At 39.7% G+C, this 16,582-nt stretch overlaps 1 protein-coding gene across 1 annotated transcript in view; it reads right to left on the reverse strand.

Moving 5' to 3' along the window:
- Positions 1 to 16,582, reverse strand: part of PRDM5 (PR/SET domain 5) — a 522,790-nt gene that overhangs the window by 345,386 nt on the left and 160,822 nt on the right. Inside the window, exons 7-9 of the mRNA XM_077279028.1 lie at positions 10,194 to 10,298; positions 7,205 to 7,297; positions 6,729 to 6,847 (exon numbers count right to left, since the gene is read on the reverse strand). Coding sequence (XP_077135143.1) covers positions 6,729 to 6,847; positions 7,205 to 7,297; positions 10,194 to 10,298 — 317 coding nt within the window. The remainder of the gene's footprint in view (positions 1 to 6,728; positions 6,848 to 7,204; positions 7,298 to 10,193; positions 10,299 to 16,582) is intronic.

Raw genomic sequence — 16,582 nt, forward strand, 5'->3', positions numbered from 1 at the left:
TTCTCAAATGCGAGAGGATCAAATGATAGGATTTTACTCTCCAGTGTGAGTGAGCCCTCAGTCTACAGATCTGTAATACTAATCATTGTAATTTAAGGATGAAGACGATTTGTATTTTCTTGCACTATGCATGAAATTAGTGTGCAGAAAAATCAGGTTAAAAATGAACATAGGAATTATTGCATGTACATGTATAACATGTATTATCCAGATTCCACATTTATGTATACTATGAAAAAACGAAGGAGTGTGTTAAATATGTTGTTTATTCTTCCAAATTCTAATTCTGTATCTATCTCTAATCATGCTTCTTCATGATCCGATACAAAAAGAAGCCCAAGTTACGACACATCGGCTCAGTACAACAGAGCTACACAAAGTCTGTTTTTTTTTCATTTGCATATGATCCTATAGGGTTCAGCTTTTTGGAGAAGTATATCAAGAGATAGATAAATAGAATATGGGTGAATAAACTACACTGGAATGCTACTCGAGAGCTGGACTCTCTATATACCTATGTCTTCATTGTGAACTGGAAACACAATATAGTCTTGGCTGAAGACTGGAATACGATATTTTATAAAATGCCTTTCCACTGCAACCATATTAGCAATAAAAGCATTTGGCCTCTATTGAGTTAAGTCCAAGTGGGTGTTATCACATAATTTTCACTAGGGACATATATGTCTCCCTATATGTTGCCACCATAACAGTACAGGTTCTTCAATGTATGATATTTAATTAGTTAATCACTCTTATGTCTGATTTGCTAACTTGTACTTACTCTGCAGTTATATCAGTGCTGACATTCTATCCCACTCTGGAGTAACCTGCCTGTTCTGGACTCCTCCTTTGTGAGATATTATGACATCTACTCTCACTGCAAAGCAAGTATAAGCTGCTTTAAGCACATCAGACATTACTAAAATATGTCTATACAGGTAATTTGGGGTATGGGGTAGTACAGCAGAGGCAACCATATTATGGCAGGAGGAGAACGGATAGAAGGGTTTGTAATGGGACACAGCTAATCTCAGGTGTGCTGTCCTTTCCTCACAGAGACCTTATCTGAAAAGTTCTAGTTATGTGGGCTTTCCAACTATGCAGGAAGTTAGACCAGGAAATCATGGCTGTTTGACATTTTACATCTCACATACTTAGAAAGCTTCTCTAAGCTGTGGAGTGATGTGTTCTTCATTCTTCAGTATGTTGCTGAATGCTTATGATTGCTCAACATTACACAAGGGGAAGGAGTACATACCCTCAATATAAACTCTGACAATACCTTGAAATTACCAAAAATTAACTCATTAGGTGCCAAATACTTGATTCTTAATATCTTGGCAGAGGAGAGGCAAAATGTAAAAATTAAAAAACAAACATTTATTCTATTCTACATCATGTGTCCAATTGAACATGAAAAATGTGGTGAAATGCCTTCTTTAACTTGCAGCACTCCAGATATTGTGAAGAGGATAACTATAACTAAATTGACACACTATAACTGTGCAGTTTAGGTACTTTAATTAAAGTGCATTTTTTAGACGGATGATCCCTGAATGTATAATGTCCTTCAATATCTGATGGCCATTTTCTTCCTTTCACTACAATATTATTGGTATTGGTGATTATATTTTATATTGTCCAATGTTACTTAAAAGCTTTTATTAAAAAAAAGACACGGACACATATATCCATTCCTATCAAAGCATCTTACTTTAAAATCACTTGCAGATGTCATAGCATGATCAGTTCACAAAGCACTATTTTTTTTGTACAGGAAAACAGCCTTATGCTATAGGATTCAGAGTAACATCTGATTATTTTTCTTAACTGAGCAGGTTTTCTGTTAGCAGAACTGGCTGATTAGATGATTTTCCGGTTTTAAACTTGCAAAGATTTTCAGAGAGTATCAAATATCAACTCTCCTTTGAGATCCCTCTGGCTACTGAAACCAAATGAACCACGTGAGATACTATATTAAATAAGAAAATAAATATACCAGTCAATTTATCAATGTAGGTCTGACGTGAAGAGTGGGGCAAAACTTGGGAAGGAATTGGCAATGAAAATGATGACTGCTGTCCAACACCAACTTGCGACCTAACATCCTACCTCACCTATGTTTTACCCTGCTAAATACACCCAAGGAAAACAAGCGAACTGTTGGTATAACTTTAGAGTTACTGCCCTACATACTTTATTTTCTGTAAAAGGTAAGTTGCAATGGTTTCAAGGCAGTTGAAAATTAATAGATTGCACAGTAGATAAAGACTAGGACATACATGGGGAAAATGGAGACTTCGGGGAAATATTAAGAACAGTAGGAAGGTGACTAGGAATCTATTGAATGCCTGTTGGCAAACTTTAGAAATCGCCTAAAATTAAATACAACAATTATAACTTCATATGATGGACATATGTTATGAAGTAGCAGCTAGAACACAGACCAGCCCCCAGAAGAGCTATTATCGGGTAATAAATACAGAGTCATTCACAGTGCATTCAGAAATTATAGACAGGGCAATAGAATTGTGCTGGCAGGACAATAAATTGTAATAAAAAGAATGTTAAAAATGTAAAAATATTCCAAAAACCTACATGTAAAAGTTTATATCTCCCATTTTCCCATTAGTTAAAATAAATCTAAAAAGGAAAAATACATTAAATCTGTTTCTGCTGATGAAAGTCCAAACTAATAAGACTATTACGTTAATTTCTTGAGCAGTACACACCATAAAAGAAATAAATTGAATAAAACACAGATTTATAAGTTATCACCTTGCAGTGGGTAGGTAATAACTAGTTTCGACTTGAAAACTAATTTTATAATTTGTTCCCTTATGGATACTGAGGTCAATCCAGTTTAGTCTGAAATACTCATTTAATGATATTTTCCCTTGTGCATGTTGAAGCTGATCTTTTACAGCTTTTACTTCTTTTCTGTCTCTGCACTTTTCAGTGACATTCAGGACATATTCAGACATCCAATGTTCACGTACGAGTACTTTATGTGGTTTTCATGGATAGCACTTTGACATTTGATAGTTTGAGACCATTCACATGTCCAAGATTTGTCATGGACAGAGCTGTCCGCAGAAAATCATGGAGACATGTCTGATTTTGAACCGAGGGTCCGATGAAAATCGGCAATGCAAGTCTACAGGTCCATGATAAAATAGGGATCGCACTTGGATACCATCAAAGTGCAGTTCAATTTTCATTGACTGGCACATAGGAGAATGTAGAGAAACATCTTTTATTTCTCCAAGCACGAGAAAATTGTATGACACTCGGACTAAGTTTGATCAAAATAATAATAATAGTTTTTCTCGTACATGAGAAAAGTGGATGTCTGGATGATGCCCCACTTTATGGTAAATAAAAAAGTTGAATGCAGAAAGCAATAGTAAATATATTACAAAATATACAGTATATATTTCTTTTGGTTATTATGGTTGTGTGGATACCTCATATATATTTAAGTTATTTGGTTTTACACAGGGAATATGTAATAAAATGTTCTTCATATAAAAATGTATATTTTTTTCACACTTTTTGAAGTATTTATTTTTTGTTTCTTTTTTTTCAACTTTACTTATGAGTGTTATGTATTTATTTACATAATTTCTTCTCCAAAATGTCATAAAAGATCTCTGGCGGTGATGACTTTTCGTTTATTGGGCATTTATAGGAGCCCATTTTACAGGAGAAAATGGCCTTTTATAGTGACACAAGTCCTGTGTAAAGCTGTTTGGGGTCTACTAGGACCCATCACCTTTTCTATATAGACATATACAGTTGAAATCAGAAATTTACACACACTATATAAAAAGACACACATGCATGTTCTTCTCAATATCTGACATGAGCTCAGAATAAACCTTTCACGCTCTAGGTCAATTAGGATTACCATAATCTTAATATATACTTAACTTGTAATGTCTTCACATCCTGTTCTGTCCAAATGTGTCCAGATCCCAGAATTCCAAGTGGTGGAAGTTCACCGACCTCCATATTGGGACACCCAAGTGATGGATGTCTCAATATGGAAACGGCTGGTGGTACCAGCCTCTTGCGCAGTACCACCAGCGGAACACAGTTGCACCACACATACACATATTGTATATGCCATACGCACCACACACACACACAAACACACACTGTATATGCCGTAAGCACCACACACACATACTGTATATGCCGTATGCACCACACACACACACTGTATACGCCATACACAGATTCTTGTGCGGTACCACCAGCGGAACACCGTTGCGAACACGCCACTGCCAGGATCAGCTGAATGATTCACTGACCACCGCCATCTTTGTACAGGAGGAGCGCATGCGCAGTTTTAATGTGACCGCCACTATCTGCCTGCACAAAGATGGCGGTGATCTGATTTACTGCACCTGCGCAAAATCCACGCAGCTGCAGTAAATCATTCAGCTGATCCCAGCGGCAAATGAGCAATGTGCCTACAGGCAGAGCAAGCAAAAGACAATACTGACATTACAGCAGGGGATTACAGAGAAATTCTTTTGTCAAGTAAAATATTTTGCTGACTGTTTTTAAGCAATATTTTACCTCACAAAATGTATCCTCTGCGATCTCCTGCTGTAATGTCAGTATAGCCTTTTGCTTCCTCCCCTGCCCAGGAGCTGTGGTATGTTCTGTACAGGGTCAGACACAGACAATTTTTTAAATTAACTTTTGTTCGTGGGAAAACCCCTTTAAAAAGCAAATATCAATACCATAATGGCTCCTCAGAGAGCACAGACAGTTGAAGTCAGCACATGGGGAAAGAGAGAGTGGATAGGTGGGTGAGCACATGGGGGGAGAGATTCTCAATGCTGCAAAGCCTGCCCCATCGTGACATTACTGCCCTCCTGATGCGATAGCATCGGGCCTCCATCTAGTTATTAATATTTGCCAAATGCCAGAATAATGAGAGAGAGAGATTGCTTTAATACATTTTTATTACTTGCTGCAAAGTCAAATGTTTACATACATTTCATTAGTATTTGGTACCATTGCCCTTAAACTGAATGATTTGTGTCAAACGTTTGGGATATCCTTTCACAAGCTTCTCACAATAATTGGTCAGAATTTGGGCCCATTCCTCCTGACAAAACTGGTGTAACTGATCAAGGTTTGTAGGTCGCCATGCTCACAACTGCCTTTTCAGCTTAGCCCATAAATTTTCAATAGAATAGAGATCAGGGCTTTGTGATGGCCACTTGAAAACATTGACTTTGTTATCCTTAAGCCACTTTGTTACCATTTTGGCAGTATGCTTCTTGTCATTGTTCATTTGGAAGACTCATCTCCGCCCAAGGTTTAACTTCCTGGTTGATGTCTTGAGATGTTGTTTCAGTATTGCCACATAATCTTCTTAATCTTTTCTCATAATGCCATTTATTTTGTGAAGTGCATCAGTACCTCTGGCAGGAAAGCAACCGCACAACATGATGCTGTCATCCCTGTGTTTCAGTTGGGATGGTGTTCTTAGGCTTCTAAGCTTCTCCCTTTTTCCGCCAAACATAATGATGGTCATTATGCCCAAAAAGTACAATTTTAGTTTCATCAGGCCACAGAACATCTCCAAAAAATAAGGTCTTTGTTCCTGTGTGCATTTGCAAACATTAATCTGGCTTTTTGATGTTTCTTTTGGAGTAATGGCTTCTTCTTGGCAGAGTGGCCTTTCAGTCCATGTTGATATAGTACTCTTTTCACTGTGGATCTTGACACAATCTTACTACCTTCCACCATCATCTTCACAAGATCTTTTGCTTTTGTTCTTGGGTTGATATGCACATGTCGGACCAAAGCATGTTCATTTCTGGGATACAGAACTCGTCTCCTTCCTGAGTGGTTTAATAGCTGCACATTTCTATCTTCTTTGTACTTGCGTATAATTGTTTGTACAGATGAATGAGGGACCTTCAGGTATCTTGAAATTGTACCCAAGGATGAACCAGACTTGTGCAAGTCCACATTTATCTTCCTGATATCTTGGCTGATTTCTTGAGACTCTCCCATGATGCTGCAAAGAATCAGTATGTTTCAGGTGTGCATTAAAATATATCCACCGGTGTGTCTCTAATTTACTCAGATGTTGCCAAAAATCATTAGTGTATGTAAACATTTGACTTTGCAGTAAGTAATTAAAATGCCTGAAAACATTCTCTCTCTCTCTCATTATTCTGGCATTAGGCAAATATTAATAATTATGGTAATCCTAATTGATCTAAAAGGGAAAGGTTTATTCTGACTTCATGTCAGATATTGAGAACAAAATGCATATGTGTCTATTTTATATAGTGCATGTAAACTTCTGGTTTTAACTGTATACACCCAATGATGAAGTGCTCCATGAGTCCAATAGTTGTATCAGCTGAACGTTAAAAGCCAGCAAAAAGACAGGACTGAGGTAAGGACACAACCTACTCTTCTATATTGTAGAGACAAGGACTTACCACACTGTACAACATTTGGTTGTTTTCTGATAAAGAATATAGATTAAGTTAGTAGAAAAAAAAAACCCACTTACATAGAAGAGCATAACTTATCTTAAAATCCAATGACAGTCCCCGAAAAAATAGAAAATGAGGCTTTTTTTTGCCAACACTGTGGAAAATCTCTAAACAAGGTAAATAGGCCTTATATCATAAATATAGTATATGAGTAAGTATCTAATTTGCTCATCCACTCACAGAACATACCATGCACATTTTCTTTGTGCTTTTTCAGGGCATCTTTGCTTCTAAATTTCTTCCCACAACTATCAGACTTGCATATAAATCTGACATCTCCTTTACAAGCTTCTCTGTGTTGGTCAAAACTGTAATGAAAATAATGGTTGATTAAAAATGTGATGAATTTGGTAAAATTGTACAATTTATAATTTGAGCATGCCCTATAACAATGGTCTTCAACCTGCATTTTCCAGGTGTGGCAATTCCACAACCCCTGGCATGCTAGGAGTTGTAGTATTACAACAGCTATAGAGTCACAGGTAAGAGACCACTGTCATATATTATAACCACAAGTTAACACGTGCATTACCTAAATAGGAGGTAAGGAGGAACTTCTTTTTCTTGGTTAGATGTCAAAAAAGGAACAAGAGGAAACTTGAAAGCGGGCATGCAAAAAGGGAAGCCAGAAATTAGACAGCAGTTCAGTAATTCAAACACAAAACCTCAACGCTGAGCCGAAGAAGGTATTGCAAACGGAACACTGATAACTCCCTGAAGTGTCTCCGGAGACGATACTTTCTGAGCACTGAAGTACACTAAAGAAAAGAGAACAGTTTAGAGTCTAGAATACAACAGCAAAATGCTGGATATCGATCTTATGTTCAACTTTCACACAAATGTCATTTTAAAGATGACCCTTAGAAACGAGTAGGGTTTTTCTATCATAAAAAGTGGTGGAATATCTCTACAGTATACAATCACTCTCTGATCAGTCTACTTTAGGATGTTCCCACTAAATCTTTCCAGCCATCAGGTGGGACAGTTAGGGGCCTGGCAAAGGATGTTCTCCCATGCCTTTGAACACTACATTCTTTGAATTCATGAGTAAAGCCCTAACACATAAAGTGACCATGTCAATATCAATATAAAGCCCCAATAATTCAACATATGCCAAAAGAGTAGCCTTTTAGCATGCATTGGCGATATTGGCATATCCTAGGGATTTTTCATCACCTGCTATGATGAGAATACACATTTATACCTTGGAAACTACCGTATATTGATAGGTTACATGGCAATAACTGTGTTTCCCATATACATTAATGTACTGACAACTTGATCTATAAAGCAAAATGTTTTACATCATATTTTTTTCACTCCTAACTGTACTGCCATCATTGAGTGATTTCCAGTTTTGTTAGAATATTATATATTATCTGTGAAATTGTAAGCACACAAGTGCCTGCTATATTATCTCAAATTGCCAAAAGCACTGCAGAGTATAGTTAAAGGTATTTATTATTGGAGGTCTACTGTCCAGTTCACTCAATTATACGCAAGAGCGTAGAGGCGCTAATAAAGAGTAAATCTTTAAGGAACACTATTGGAGGGCACATACACTCCTCTCCTCTATGCTGAATCTTTATAAAATGAAGTTTGTTGTGCACATAGAAGAACACTTTCAAGAATATCTATAACAACATTGATATTGTGACATCAAGAAAAAATTGTGGATGAGTAAAAATCTCAGGATCAATGATATGCAAATTACGAATAAGTCGAAGAACATTCAGAATCTCTCAATTTAACCAGTATCAAGTATGAGCACCACACACAAAAATATTCACTCTTACACACTTTTCATGCTATCAATGAGGTTATTAATGTTGTCTGAAAAATGATAGACAGTATAGGCCATGTATGTTGCTCACAGTAGCATGAGCAATGATAAAATGGCTCCTGGGACACTTTCATGTCATTTACAGATATAAACAAATAAAAAAAAATTACTCTTGTAAGAAGTGGAGTTAAAAAAAGAATAAAAAAGAAAACTGGCTGTGGAGGGAAGAGGTTAATGGTATACTGTCTAAGCAATGATAACAATACAATTTATTATCTTTATAGATAGAAGGTGCATTCAGTAGTGGTCTCAATGAACCAATACTAGCACAACATAGATATAAAATTGACATTAAAACTGCATAAATCTATAAAGTTCACATTATCAATGTGGATGAAGACAAATACTGTACAATCTCTTCTATATATCAATATTCTCTGCAAATTCTTAAGTTCAAGAAACAGTATATATCAGCTTATGTTATCTTTAGTGTTGAGCATTCCGATACTGCAAATATTGGGTATCGTCCGATATTCGCTGTTTTGGAATTCCGATACCGAGTTCCGATATTTTTGTGATATCGGAAATCGGAATCGGAAGTTCCTACAACTTCCCAGTGTATGGTTCCTAGGGTCTGGAGGAGAGGAAACTCTCCTTCAGGCCCTGGGATCCATATTCATTTAAAAAATAAAGAATAAAAATAAAAAAATATGGATATACTCACCCTCGGACGGGCCCTGGCTGTCACCGCTGCAAGCGTCTGCCTCCGTTCCTAAGATTGCAGTGAGTGTAGGACCTGCGATGACGTTGTGGTCTTGTGATTGGTCGCATGACCGCTCATGTGACCAGTTATGTGACCGCAACGTCATCGAAGGTCCTTCACTCACTGCATTCTTAGGAATGGAGGCAGATGCTTGCAGCGGTGACAGCCAGGGCCCGTCCGAGGGTGAGTATATCCATATTTTTTATTTTTATTCTTTATTTTTTACATGAATATGGATCCCAGGGCCTGAAGGAGAGTTTCCTCTCCTTCAGACCCTGGGAACCATCTAGGATATCTTCCGATATTTGTGTCCCATTGACTTGTATTAGTATCGGGTATCGGTATCGGCGATATCCGATATTTTTTGGATATCGGCCGATCCAATCTGATACCGATACTTTCAAATATCGGAAGGTATCGCTCAACACTAGTTATCTTATAAAATGTATACATTCTTGTCATTTATATACAGGTACTTCTCACAAAATTAGAATATCATCAAAAAGTTAATTTATTTCAATTCAATACAAAAAGTGAAACTCATACATTATATATAGTCATTATAAACAGAGTGCTCTATTTCAATTGTTTATTTCTGTTAATGTTGATTATTATGGCTTACAACCAATGAAAACCCAAAAGACATTACCTCAGTAAATTAGAAAAATTAACAAAAAACACTTGCAAAGGCTTCCTAAGTGTTTAAAAAGGTCCTTTAAGTGGGTTTCCGTAGGCTCCACAATTACGGGAAAGACTGCTGACTTGACAGATGCCCAGAAGGCAGTCATTGACACACTCCACAAGGAGGGTAAGCCACAAAAGGTCATTGCTAAAAAAAGCTGACTGTTCACAGAGTGTCGTTTCCAAGCATATTAATGTAAAGTTGAATAGAAGGAAAAAGTGTGGTAGAAAAAGGTGCACAAGCAACCGGGATAACCGCAGCCTTGAAAGGATTGTTAAGAAAAGGCCACTCAAAAATTTTGGGGAGATTCGCAAGGACTAAGCTGCTGCTGAAGTAATTGCTTCAAGAGCCACCACACAAAGACATTTCCAGGATTCCTTGTTTCAAGGCACTCATGACCAATAGACAACACCAGAAGGGTCTTACCTGGGCCAAGGAGAAAAAGAACTGGACTGTTGCTCAGTGGTCCAAGGTGTTGTTTTCAGATGAAAGTAAATTTTGCATTTCATTTCGAAATCAGGGTCCCAGGGTCTGGAAGTAGAGAGGAGAGGCACACAATCCAAGCTGCTTGAGGTCTAGTGTGAAATTTCCACAATCAATAATGGTTTGGAGAGCCATGTCATCTGCTGATATAGATCCACTGTTTTTTATCAAGACCAAAGTCAGCACAGCCATCTACCAGGAAATTTTAGAGCACTTCATGCTTCCCTATGCCGACAAGCTTTTTGGAGATAGAAATTTAATTCTCCAGCAGGACTTGGCACCTGTCCACACTGCCACAAGTACCAATGCCTGGTTTAAAAACAACAGTATCACTGTGCTTGATTGGCCAGCAAACTTTCCTGACCTTAATCCCATAGAGTATCTATGGGGTATTGTCAAGAGGAAGATGAGAGACACCAGACCCAACAATGCAGATGAGCTGAAGGCTGCCATGAAAGCAACCTGGGCTTCAATAACACCACAGCAGTGCAACAGGTTGATCGTCTCCATGCCACATTGCATTGATGCAGTTATTGATGCAAAAGGAGCCCCGATCAAGTATTGAGTGCATTTACTGAACATACATTTCAGTAGGCCAACATTTCAGATTTTAAAAGCATTTTTCAATCTGGTGTTATAAAGTATTCTAATTTACTGAGATAGTGACTTTTGGGTTTTTATTGGCTGTAAGCCATAATCATCAACATTAACAAAAATAAACACTTGAAATAGATCACTCTGTTTGTATTGACTCTATAAAATATATGAGATTCACTTTTTGTATTGAAGAACTGAAATAAATTAACTTTTTGATGATATTCTAATTTTGTGAGAAGCACCTGTACTATTGTGAATACTTATGCTCATCATGTTCTGACTCACAAGAGGCTAATAACATGGGTAAATAAGGTAGCTGTCTCAGATCTTCTACCAGCTACTGGGACACATTTACAAATTTACCTCAATTGTATCTTACAAAAAAATTCTACAAATCTACAAATATGTACAAATTAAAAAATTCTGAAAATCTACAAATAAATTCCAAGATAAATACATTGGAATTCTGGTGTAAGTTGAATAAAAAATGTAATTTATTACCTGCACCACATTTATTATATGACTCAGACACTTTCTGCTCCTTAGACAAAAAAAAAGCATAGGTATGGCTTATCAGGACATATGCATGGTCTAAATTGTGACACAATTCACCAAACATACATTTCAGGCACAAAGTCAGCCAATTATAAAAATGGTGTAAGCAGGCTAGACAGTTTTAAAATTAGAGCTGCACAAGAGACTAGTCGGACAGATGACTTCTCCCCGCCGGCTGCCAGTGACTGACAGGTTTCTCTTTGTGTGCATGTATATGGAGAGACCTATTACTCCAAGGCAGCAAGTGGAGAGAAGAAAACAGGGACCTGCCTGTCCCACCAGTCTTTTGTATGTCTAGGTCCCCAGTAGGTATTAAACTATGTTATTCTCTGGAATAATGCAATGTTCAGAGTCAAACATACATCGCTAAAATCATACAGTCACTGTCTGATAACATTTACCAGATTTGTCACAATTGTTTATGCTGTTTGATAAATCTGTCTGCTTGTTTTTTCCTGGGTAGCACTGATACCTATCTATTAGGCTGTTCACTTGTCAGATTTTTTCCATCAGACTGAGTGGTCTATGTATAATCATGGAAACATGTCCGATATTGATTGGCAATTCAAGTTGTAGGAAAGCCAGGTAGGCTAGGGTTAAATCCTAGCACAATAGGTCTTAAATAGTTACACCTGCATAGCTATGACTAGAACCAGACATTGTCTTCACTGGTCATTCAGCTGGGGAATCTGAGCAGAGTGGGTTTTATTGGAGCTGGAGAGAGAAATGCCAAAATCTCACAGGTTGCAATGGATGATAGCTGATTTGTGTGACCAAACAGGGGCTACACTATTCCATGTGGGATATAAAATCCATGTGGCGTTGTGCTTCATGAGACTACCAGAGTGAACCCCTACAATTGGTGTTTGAATGTGGGGATGAAGTCCCAAAGAGCACAGATGATTACATTTTAAACAATGAATGTCCTGGGTAAAGGCAGCTACATCACTGCAGAGTGTGAAAGCATGGAGGAGCTTGTTAAGCAACTGGTCCAGGCCAATATGCAGTTGCAGCAGCAGACCCATCAGGAAACCAACAAATTTCTGATCCAGCAATTTCCGCATCAGCAGCAACAACAGCAGCAGCATCAGCAGCAGATGGCTCTCTTGCCAGAAACTATCCGGGTCAGGGAGACAGCACGTTCCACCAGCCAAAGTGACATATCCGTGAAAGGATAACAGTATGGGAGGACTTGCAGAAAATGATCCTGGATCATGATGCCGAGGCTTTCTTGACTGTATCTGAGAGGGTGGCAGACAAGGAGAAACTGCCTCCAAAGCAATGGGCAGATGTCCTAGCTCCGTAACTTACTGGGAAACCACCGAAAGTGTAATATGACCCTGCACTGAAAGATGCCAAGGAGTACTGCAAACTAAAGGCAGAGATTATGGCACATTTGGGCATAACCCTGGCCATCGGGTCACAGTGGGTGCACCTCTGGTGCTCCCACAGGGACAAGGCTCATCGGTCTCAAATATTCGATCAGTAACATCTGGTGCAAAAATGGCTTCAGTCTAAGATCTGTTCTCTGGGAAGTAACCGTAGGCACTACTATTAGAGGTGGTGCTCAAGTAGGTGCCCAAACCTTATAATATTGTAAAGTAACTTGGCACACACGTGATCAAATGCTTGTGAGATTTAATAAAGAGAGTACATACAGACGTTTCGGTCATAGACCTTCTTCAATGTACCTCTCTCAGAGATTCTTATCTGGTGAGCAGATTAATGGGGTGAAATAACCCCTTTGTGCGTCTGTAGGTGGTAACTACCGTAGCTACGGTCTGAACAAGAGTCCGGTGCTAGCGTGTCACGATCATAGACGCGGCATCCACCGCTTGTCCTCGAGGACGTAGCTACGGTAGTTACCACCTACAGACGCACAAAGGGGTTATTTCACCCCATTAATCTGCTCACCAGATAAGACTCTCTGAGAGAGGTACATTGAAGAAGGTCTATGACCGAAACGTCTGTATGTACTCTCTTTATTAAATCTCACAAGCATTTGATCACGTGTGTGCCAAGTTACTTTACAATAAGATCTGTTCTCTGGCACAAAATGTGGAAAGATTGGTAGTGGACTGGTTTATTCACTCACTACTTAAGTCCATGCAAAGCTGGGTTGCCCAAGGAGTTCCTTAGAATGCAGATGACCTTGTGAACCTTGTGGAAAGAGAACCCCCACAGCAATCAATGGAGCCTAAGGTCACTTTTATGGAATACCCAAAAGAAAGGGCCCAAGATCATGTCTGGGTTCAAGGGGTGCATCTTGTACCATTGTCTTCTGGAGGTGTCGTGCCCTGGTGCATATATCAGCCTACTGTCCATTGTATCATAACAACCATTTGACTCAAATCAACATACGCACAGACTACAGACTGTGGTCCCATGAAGTAGGAGCGTTAAAGACTTATTTCATGCTATAATTATAGGACGAGACTTTCCTGGGACTTGTACGTTAAAGCTGCTATGACTAGTAGTCCAGTATGTTGCCAGGAGTTGGCTATGGTAACAAAGCCATATGATATAAATGATGAAGTGCTTATCACTATACTGGCTAGAAAGGAGGATGAGGAAGAATCCGATTAAGCCATTATGACTGACCTAGAGGAGTCCTAGGACAACTGTGGGCTGCCCAGCTCAGTCACTTAACGGTGAAAGACATTCTGAAAAATGTTAGTATGTCAAATGATTGTCACCCAAAGCCAGTTGTTTTCCTCAATTGACCAGGCATAATGTTCTGTTGTGTTGAGGGACCAAAGTGAGGGGCCAGGTAAAAGAGTGCCTCCCCGAGGTCCAAGAGGCAAAATCCAGGGTGTATAATTGGTCGGCTTGAGTGAGATAATTTAGACCTGGGGATCAGGTAATTGTGTTAATGCCCACAGAACAAAGTGGGAGTGGTCAAATATAAAGTATATTGACCAGGGTAAAGGAAGCCCTTTCCCATATTCTATGGCAACCTGTTAAATATCTGGATGTATACCTTGTCACGATTCCACGATTCCACCTCTCAGTGTGTCTTTGGCATGGTGATTGACATCTGGTACAGGGGCGTGCTGGGTTTTGATTGACGGCTCAGTGGTCCAGTCTGAGCCTGGGAGGTGTTGAACTTCAGGTGCCCCTGATCCTTATGATTACTCAGCTCCTTATCTTGACTGGCACTCCAAGATAACTGTCAGTCGTAGATTCAGATTAGTGTGGTTTGTTTGTGCATTGTGCTTTGCTTGTAGATCTGTTGCTACCAGGCCTTGGACCTTGTTTTGACCATTGTTTTGCTTAGCCACTTTTTCTTATCCGCTGTCTTTTGGATATTCTGACCTCGGATCATTACCTGACTTTGCCTCTGTCTTTTCCCTCTGGTTCTTGACCCTCTCGGATTCCTTGACTAACCTGACTCATGGCTTGTCCGTGAGAAGTGACTCAGCATTACACTCCTTGCTTCTTTTCCCAGTCAGAAGCTGCACAGGCACATAAACTTTGTCGTATTCCCCAAAACACGATAGCTGGAAAATTGTACCTAAAATTCGGGGCAGGTTTTTGGAGGTACTAAGTTACTCTCGTGTCATTAGTAGTGTTGAGCGATACCGTCCGATACTTGAAAGTATCGGTATCGGAAAGTATCGGCCGATACCGGCAAAGTATCGGATCCAATCCGATACCGATACCCGATACCAATACAAGTCAATGGGACTCAAGTATCGGACGGTATTCCTGATGGTTCCCAGGGTCTGAAGGAGAGGAAACTCTCCTTCAGGCCCTGGGAACCATATTAATGTGTAAAAGAAAGAATTAAAATAAAAAATATTGCTATACTCACCTCTCCGACGCAGCCTGGACCTCAGCGAGGGAACCGGCAGCGTTGTTTGCTTAAAATTCGCGCGTTTACTTCCTTACTTGAAGTCCCGGCTTGTGATTGGTCGCGTGCCGCCCATGTGGCCGCGACGCGACCAATCACAGCAAGCCGTGACGTAATTTTAGGTCCTTCAGGATTTTAAAATTACGTTCTGGCTTGTGATTGGTCGCGTCGCGGTCACATAGGCGACGCGACCAATCACAAGCCGTGACGTCACGGGAGGCAGGACAAGTGCGCATTTTAAAATGCGCGCGTGTCCAGCCTCCCGTGACGTCACGGCTTGTGATTGGTCGCGTCGCCCATGTGACCGCGACGCGACCAATCACAAGCCAGAACGTAATTTTAAAATCCTGAAGGACCTAAAATTACGTCACGGCTTGCTGTGATTGGTCGCGTCGCGGCCACATGGGCGGCACGCGACCAATCACAAGCCGGGACTTCAAGTAAGGAAGTAAACGCGCAAATTTTAAGCAAACAACGCTGCCGGTTCCCTCGCTGAGGTCCAGGCTGCGTCGGAGACGTGAGTATAGCAATATTTTTTATTTTAATTCTCTCTTTTACACATTATTACATTAATGTTGTTTCGATACCGATACCCGATACCACAAAAGTATCGGATCTCGGTATCGGAATTCCGATACCCGCAAGTATCGGCCGATACCCGATACTTGCGGTATCGGAATGCTCAACACTAGTCATTAGTCATGCACCTCACGCTCAGGTAAATTTATAACCCTGTAAGATTCCTACGACCCACAGGGAGAACTGGTCCCCCATAGACAATATGGAGTGGAAGACAGAGCTCTAGTGCTCAGCCCCCTTGCTTTTGGCAGAGGTGGGCACGTGTGGAAAAGCCAGGTAGACTAGGGTTAAATCCTAGCACAATAGGTCCTGATTAGCTGTGGATAGCTATGACTAGACCCAATGAAGCTAATGACTAGGGTAAGCTGAGCAGAGTGGGTTGTGTTGCAGCTGAAGAAAGACAAGCCAGAATCTCTCTGAGAAGAATCTGCACAGACTGTGTGCACCAAACTGCAAGCATCACTGATTGCTATGGACAATCGCTATTTTGTGTAACCAAACTGAAACTACCGCTGCCGTGTCTGAATAGCCAGGGTCTCTATTGTTTAATTAGTGCCTCGACAAGTCTAAGGATGTTATGCTTTTGGTTTTGTTTTTGGTCCCGTACAACTAATGTAAATAAACAATATTCCATGTGTGATATAAAAACTACGGTATTTGGCTATGTGTTCTAAGCGGCTACCCGAGAAAGTGAACCGCTACAAAGTCTATTGTTCAGTGAAAAATTCTGACAGCATTTGGATGTCAT

This window comes from Ranitomeya variabilis, chromosome 1 (genome assembly GCF_051348905.1).
Source record: "Ranitomeya variabilis isolate aRanVar5 chromosome 1, aRanVar5.hap1, whole genome shotgun sequence".
Taxonomy (NCBI): domain Eukaryota; kingdom Metazoa; phylum Chordata; class Amphibia; order Anura; family Dendrobatidae; genus Ranitomeya; species Ranitomeya variabilis.